This window comes from Melospiza georgiana, chromosome 3 (genome assembly GCF_028018845.1).
Source record: "Melospiza georgiana isolate bMelGeo1 chromosome 3, bMelGeo1.pri, whole genome shotgun sequence".
NCBI lineage: Eukaryota > Metazoa > Chordata > Aves > Passeriformes > Passerellidae > Melospiza > Melospiza georgiana.
The window spans coordinates 65983729-65991758 of record NC_080432.1 but is presented as its reverse complement, the minus strand read 5'-3'; the positions used below and the strand labels follow the sequence as shown (position 1 = coordinate 65991758).

At 37.3% G+C, this 8030-nt stretch overlaps 1 protein-coding gene across 1 annotated transcript in view; it reads left to right on the top strand.

The window, feature by feature from the left end:
- The first annotated feature begins 3145 nt into the window (after positions 1-3145).
- Positions 3146-8030, top strand: part of SYTL3 (synaptotagmin like 3) — a 29508-nt gene continuing 24623 nt past the window's right edge. Inside the window, exons 1-2 of the mRNA XM_058021022.1 lie at positions 3146-3255; positions 4662-4877. Coding sequence (XP_057877005.1) covers positions 3146-3255; positions 4662-4877 — 326 coding nt within the window. The remainder of the gene's footprint in view (positions 3256-4661; positions 4878-8030) is intronic.

Below are 8030 nucleotides of genomic sequence, written 5' to 3'. Positions count from 1 at the left end.
TTGCCATTGTTTTGTTGAAGCTTAAGGATCTGAAAGGAGATCAAGTAATACATTACTTGTAAAATTACTTTGAGGAAAATCTTGCTAAGCCAGTCATTTTTCAGTTTAAAATCTTAGGAAAGAAGCTGTTTTTGCAAACATAATCTAGTGTAAGGTATGCTTTTTCCTTGATCTTCAGTGACAGAACTACATGCTATTTTATCCTGATAGGAAAAAACATGTTTTTTTGAGGTTGTACTCTGTGCACGCATGAATTTCTCTCGAAAAGGGTAGCCCCATTCGTCATCCCTTATCCCTTACAATGGCTTTGGGATTTGTTATGATATTTTCAAGAAGTTACTGAAGGTGCCTGACCCTGCATTCATTTAAATACAAAATGTAATGATAAATATATAATTTAAGAAGTGTTTCAACAGAATCTTTTTGTGAACATTGTGCTGAGAAGGAAGAAGTGTTGTGGTATTTACTAAAGAGGTTGCTGCTACTTTTGGTTTTATGTAGGAGATGGTCAGCTTTGAGGTTAGCTGACTGTGCAAAGCAGCTAGCTAGCTGGATTCAATGGGTGAACTTGAAAGGAGGGCATCCCTGAAGGTTTATGAGGTTTTTCCTGTCAAAGAGGGTCATTACTGAAAACACTATTACTGACAAAAAACTGCTCTAGTGCAGACAGCTTTGGTGTAAGAGAAGTTCTTATTTCGCAATGGTAGAGAACTTTTCAGTCCGGTTTGAACACCTCTGTGAAATAATTACAACTTCAAATTTGTTGTGGGGTCAAGGATTAGCTCTCATTTTGGGGGTTGTAATACTTTTAATACTTTTATAATACTTTATTTATTCTTAAAGCTACCTCATCATTCAGCTAGATATTTTTAAAGAATTTGAAGGAGACATCAGATAGCAACTCTTTCTGTGCTTGCTTAACTGCAGGTGTTGCTCTTTGTAACTATTTTACTGTGGCACATTCTTAATAGCTCTATAAGACATTAATGTATTTTCTGTAAGATCACCAGAGCAGAGTTTTATTGGATCCACTTAGTATTGTCTGTCATGCAGTTAATTGCTGCTTTACTGGGATTTTCTGGTGGTGTTCTGGATATGCCCAAAATCTTACAAGTTTATGGCAAATGTAGCTTTCCCTGTAATGGATGTTTTGGTGCCCTGTGTAAGGAAGAGACACCAGAGTTTGTACTGACTCCTCTTTAGGTTATGCTGACTTAAATGGAGTTGATGGTTTTAAACATGCTCATTAATCTCAGGAGGTATTCATAAGGTAAAAGATGAAAGCAAGTGAAGGATGCAGGGGCCTTTGAAAATGACCTATATTGTGTAAAAAAAAAAAAAAAAATTGCTCAGCCTTTTTATGTTTCAAATGAGTAATTTCCTGTGAAATTGCAGTTGGTAAGGAAATAAAACATGACTATGCCTATCTCTGTCTCTCTTGTTTCCACAGGAAACCAATCTTTTTTTTTCTTGAACAAAAGCTTCTGTGAAATGGTTTGTCCTTTTGGTGTCTGTTGAAGGGTTTCATGAAAAAATCCTCATAGACAAATGGAATGCAACCTGTTTATGTAGCCATGTTTTCACCCTCTCTTTTTCTGGTGGAAAATTAAGTAACTTAATTGGGGCAAGCTGCATGTAAATTCCCTGCACTGACAAAAATGCATTCTCACTATATAGCTGAAGTTTTAGTGGGTTCTTTTGGTGGCTTAGCTGTTTGTTTTAAATTTAAACCTTAGTATTTGAAAATAATGATCCAGCAATGCAGAAGTTGGTCAGATTCTCAGCTGAGGTCCATCAGTGAAGCATCAGTAACTGCTTTGGGAAAACTTTGCCCTTCTGTCCCAGTGTCTACACCTGGCTAGAACTTGACCTTGTGTATCTACTTCAGATAAAGTCTGAAACAAACCAGTTTTCATATATCCATCTTTATTATTGGTGTACCATAAGTGGACTTGCTTTACATTTCTACTAATATGCACTAAATCTTAGGCAGTAATATCTAAAATGAATATGCTGTGTAAGCTGGTTTAGGTTGAATAATTGTGTTCTTTCTTGACTCTGCTGCAAAGTATATTAAAGTTACTTTGTATTTTAGTGGCGTTTTGCAAAAGTGAAGGTCACTGTATGCAAACTACAGTTTTGATTCTGTTTCAACTTTATACTTGCATATATTTGCACTTTATCAATTTGGGACCAAAATCATTTGTACACTGAGCTGGAAATAGTATATATCTTAACATTTTAGTCTCTCTGTGTATTAGCAAAGATAATAGCATTATTTGGTATCAAACTGTTTCTCTGGACTTAACATACACAGGTAATTGATGGAAGTGACTTAGAGGTCTTTTTTCCTCTTAGTCTTGTGATGTCTTTTCAACAAAATGAGATTATAAAAGGACATTTTTTTCTCAAAATTTTTGTCTCAGGCAGTATGACAGTCATGGGACCTGTAGGCCTGTATTCAAAACTAACTTAAGCTTTTTTATTGATTGTTTTATGTTGACTGTACAAAAATATGAAGGTATGTGCCTGAGTGTTATGGACAATATGGTGAGCCTCTCTGAAGAACAGAACTATCTTAAAACCTCTCCTGTGTCTGAATTACTGCATGAAAGGTTTGAGTATAACAAAATATGTCCTTCACATTTTTTGAAGTGTCTTGAAGTGGTGAGAAGAGATAATGTTTGGTTTTTTGGTTTTTTTCCCCTTAGGCCCAGAAACTCCAAACCTAGAAGAGCAAATAAAGAAACCCAAACCATTTCTGCCACTCCTTTACACTATCTCTTGACGAGTTGTCCCTCTCTCTGTTGCCAGTTCAAGCCCTATCTGGAGCATTGCTGCAAGCTCTCATCTTTTTTGGAACTGCTTTCAGTGGAAAAAAGAAAAGGAAGTTAAAGGACCTATGAGAAAGTCAAGACTGCTGTGTCCTTGATAACTGTTCATATTCCCTGTGCAGCAGAGACACTTAAATGATGATCCGTGTGAAGACAGACAAAGTTATTTTTCTTTTCAGGGGTATGACACAGTGAAACTCATCAAGTGGGAGTACAGGCATTTAGGAAACACCCAGACCAGCACTCTGGATGAAGTGGAGCCCATAAAACAGGAGTTTATGAAACAAGTGAAATAGTGAAATTTGGCAAAAATGGCGTGTGAATTTAATCTGAACTTCCTTAAGGAATTAGAACGAGAGGCTGTTCTGGAAGTCCTATACCGTGACCAGATGGTGAGGAAAACGGAGGAGGAAAGAATAAGGTAATGCTGTTCCCCTATTCCTGTTTTCTGTTGTTTTTTGTTTTGTTTTTTTTTCATTTTAAATTACTCTTCTTCCTCTTGTTGTCCCAAATGTACTCCTCTTATAGCTTCTTGTTAGCTAATGCCTTTTTATTCTCTGGAAAAATCTAAGGTTATCCAGAGCCTCTTGTTTTTGCCATTCTATTGACTCTACATTAAAGATCAGCAAATCCTGTTCACTGAATAATGTACTTGGTGAATTTTACTTCCAGCTTTCATAGAAAGTTCAGTTGCTGGCTGCATTTTTTCTGTGAAGGCTTTATGGCATTCTCATCATGTTCCTATGTATGCATATGTGTAGTCTTGGTAACATGGAACATGTTCAGATCTTAGGCTGGCTTGTTTAGCTTAGATTGTGCCAAGACTGGAGTTTAGAATCATTGGATACCTGCTCATTGTGCTGAATCCATCACTGCTCCTCCTCACACACAACAGGCAGTGAGCACACCACTCTGCCTTGGAGGATGGTGCTTGTGTCAATTGGTTAGGAAAGGATTTTATTTACTAATTTCACACTCTGCCAGTGAGTGAGGATAAAGGAAAATTTTCCAGCACTTTATTTGTTTTATGTCTTGGCCAGGACCAGGATTTCCTAGTACCTTGTATCCTGCTTTGTGATATTGCATCCCCCTGTAAAACTAGGTATTGGTGTGGGTAAGATATACATTTTTAGTCCCTTAAATGTGGAAATTTAAATTTTGCTTACACTAAACATTTATATAAGGATAATGGGACACATTAAGCATAAAACAATATTAAAACAATAGTAATTATGTGAAGGGCTATATAGAAAGTCTGAATTGGTTAGAAAATCCTTTTCAACTACTGATGATGTTACTATCAATTAAAAACATAGATCTTGATAATTGGTACATGCAATGGAAGCAAAGTTAATGACAAGGAAAGGTTTTGATATTTTAGGCTGTGTGCTGTTTTTGTTTGGTTTTTTAGCTTTCAGATGATGCATTTGTTATGATTATATTTTTTCTCAGTAGAATATTTAATTCTTGGATAAATATGGTTTTAAAAAAATAAATGGAGGGGGGCACCATCTAGTCTCAGTTTTCGGAGGTAAATGCATAATCACTTGCATAACATTATTTCAGAGTGGAAAATGGGCCTGAAATGAACAAAACCCCATTTGTACTAAACTGTTTCTCTGCTAGTATGCACAGTTCTGATCACACTGCAGAAGTGCTACATGTGCAGCTTTTCAAACAGTGCTCAACAGAGGTCACACTGGAGGGCATATCTCCCACTAGAAATGGCACTGCACAACCAGGGTATTGCTAACTTGTGCTTTCCATGAGGATTTCGTCCTCTGTAATTTTTTTCTTTTTTTTTTTCCTTTTTACCGGTGGAATTAGGAAAATGAAGCAGCAGCTGCAGCAGCTTCGGTGGAAGGGGGCAAAGAGCACAAGGCACGAGTACCAGGAGAGGTGCTGTGCTCGCTGCCAGAAGTCTCTGGGGCTGCTGGTGAACAGAGGCGCCGTGTGCAACGGCTGCAGCCACCGCGTGTGCTCCGAGTGCCGCGTCTGCCTGAACGCCTGCCTCTGGAAATGCACCGTTTGCTATGCTCATGGGTGAGCAACTCTGCCTGCCTGCAGAGCCACTGGGGGAGTGAAAATGTTGGCTGAGGTCCTGGTGGTGATGAAATGGATGGAAATTTTGGGTTGTTCCTCACATGGCGGATGTTTCCCTTCCTGTGTTTAGCAAAACGGAGCCTCAGGGTAGGCCAATGGTACTGTGAGCGTGACAAAGATGATAATAACAAAGCATAGAAACAGTCATGAATCTGAGCCACTGAGAGAGCTCCTTGTTAAGAAAGCAAAATCTCTAAATACAGGAGCTAAAGTGATATCCTCAAGTGGGCAAGGCGACAAAACCTCTGGGTCTGCCATTTCACCTCACCTTATTCTGTGTCAAAACAAACTGTAGGTAGGATGCTTTTGGTTCTGTCACTTGATTTGAAAGCCTTTTAGGTATTTTAATGACTTCTTTGTAAGTAGCAATGCAGACAATTAAAAAAAGAATCAGCACTCATATAGACTGTACCATTAATTTTCATACCTAACCAGCTCAGTATTGAACCAGTGCATCCTCACAACCTGCTGAAGGTGCTGTGCTTTGATGTAGTATAGCAAATTTCTTGACAATTTCCTCATCATTTTCTGCCTCTTACCACTGGAGCAAGAAATCTGGTTGACAAATAATTTGAAGTCATGCTTTATAAAATTTCAAAAGGCAAAACCAATTAGTAACATTACTATGGTTTATTCAAGTATGGTCAGAAATACAAATTTTTTTACTTTGAATTAGTTGCTTTTTTTTCTTTTACTACACCACATTTTTGTATTTCAGGATTCAGGAAACAATCTCTTTTACTTTATTGATACATTTTTTTTTTTTTAAATATCACAATATTCTCCTAGTCCATTCCATTAAATGCAATCTTTAAAATGGTTTAGAGATATTTTCCCATTTGATGAAAAATAATACGTAGGTGAAGAATGATAGTTGGTAAAATTGTTCAAAAGCTCTGCAGGATGATAAATATCCCTGTAGAAAAGGGTGAGGGTTTGGATGAAAATTTACTTTATGCCAACACAAGATGAATCCACCACTCCACTCCCTCTGCAGGTGCCAAAAGGAGATTAAAATAGAGGGAAATACTAGGCAAAGTATTGGTCTCAGTCAAGCAAATGTGTACTAGTTTGAAGTATTTTTTTATAGTTTGGAAGAGAGTTGTAAACTATCGCAAACAAGGTATTCTCTGAATCTTCAGCTTATTTTGCAATTAATATGCAAAATAGGGAGTTCAGCTATATTTATACTTGATACAAAATATTTACTAGATTTTGATTTGTGTGTTTTGCTGTGTTTCAAGCTATGTGCACTAAACTGAAAATTCAAAAGTTAACTTTCCATATGCTTGTCTAGATAACCCTCCCCACCTCCTCTTGCTTTAAATTAGTTTCTAGTTATTTGGTGGAAATCCCCTATAGAGTCCTTGGTTGTTAAGCTGCTTTGTGTAGTGCTGGTGCTGCACATCCTTAATTATTTAATTAGCTTGTCCAGATATTTAATGGTAAAACCAAGAAAACGTTATCTAGATTAATTAAAAGACCTTTTTACTTTTCCTGCAGGAAATTACCTTTTTTTTTAATCTTGCTAATACAGATGGATATGCCAGCTGTCATTGAATTTCTCTTTATGTGAAGAGAGAGTACATTTGGTCTTTAGTCATGATGTAAATCAATTAAATTCAGACTTCTTCCTTCAGTGATCTTTACGTCAAAGCTGCAAATCTCAAGAAGGGTAAGGGAGTGCAGCAATGTGGTAAATGGTACTCAGCCCCGTTAGTTTATCCTGGTGAGGGAAAATAGGATGGCAAAAAATGGTAAGAGCTAATTTCCAAGTCCCAAGTAACTGTAATTTTGGGTCTTACTTATCACTACAATAATTTTTTTCCTGAACCAAACAGCAGCAGCAGCACTATGGGGGTTCTCCCCTAGATTCTGGGGTCATGTTTGCAAGGGATGTGCTTAAACACCTCAGTGAAAGAGCATGTAGGGACAGGCAAATTTTGTATTTCTTACAAAATAAGAAATTTTGAAAACCTTGTGAACTGAAAAAGTTTGTATCTTTCACCTGGAAGAGGCATCTTTTATGTGAATGGAGTTGGTATAGTATGTTGGTTTTTTTAAAGGAATCCTATATTCTAGGAGTCTAGAAAGGTGTTTGTTTTGGAGGAGTTTGGTCTATTTTACCTGACAAAGGGTCTTCATTAGCTTTGTTTTCATACTTTTGGTCATATCTTAGTACACTCTTTATTTTAAAAAAAGATATTTTCAGATCTATTTTCATTCTGTGTGTGGTCTAATTGTCATAGAATGGTTTGGGTTGGAAAGAACCTTAAAGATCATCTGGGTTCCACCCACCCTGCCAAGGGCAAAGACATTTTTCTCTAAGACCAGAGCCCCAGCCAGCCTGGCCTTGAACACCTCCAAGGAAGGCATGTCTGGAACTTCTGTGAGTAGATTCAATTATCACATGGATCTGTGCAGAAGTGGAGATTAAACTCTGGAAGATAACCAGGGAGAGGTGGGAATAATATAAAGGGGGGCCTGGGGTTGAATGGAAGTCAAGGGACAACCAATGCAAAGCCCTTGAAGATAGAGATTTCAGACATTTATTAATTAATAAATCTGCATCCAAAATTAGTAAGTATTGCATCTCAGTTATTTAAACCTAATTTTAGACTCATCTGTGTTCAGTTATGCACAGGGGTCTATGGTTAGGTATGAAAATTAATTGTACAGTCTTTATGGGTGCTGATTTTTTTTTTTTTTTGGTCTGCATTGCTACTTACAAAGATGTCATTAAAATGCCCAAGAGGCTTTCAAATCAAGCCAGAACCAAAATCAAGCCAGACAGAACCAAAAGTATCCTACCTACAGTTTGTTTTGACACAGAATAAGGTGAGGTGAAATGGCAGACCCAGAGGTTTTGTGGCCTTGCCCATTTGTGGATGTCACTTTAGCTCTTGTATTTAGAGATTTTGCTTTCTTAAGGGAAGGTAAGCCCTATATGAATTTAAAGTTTGTATGCTATTGCCAGTGTCAAGCAATTTTGGCTGAGGGAATGGTAATAAAGTGATTAATTTTATAGAAGGAAAATCAACAACTGGGTAGACAAAGTTTAGCAGTGCCTGTGCTGAGGAAATCTTTGCGGCG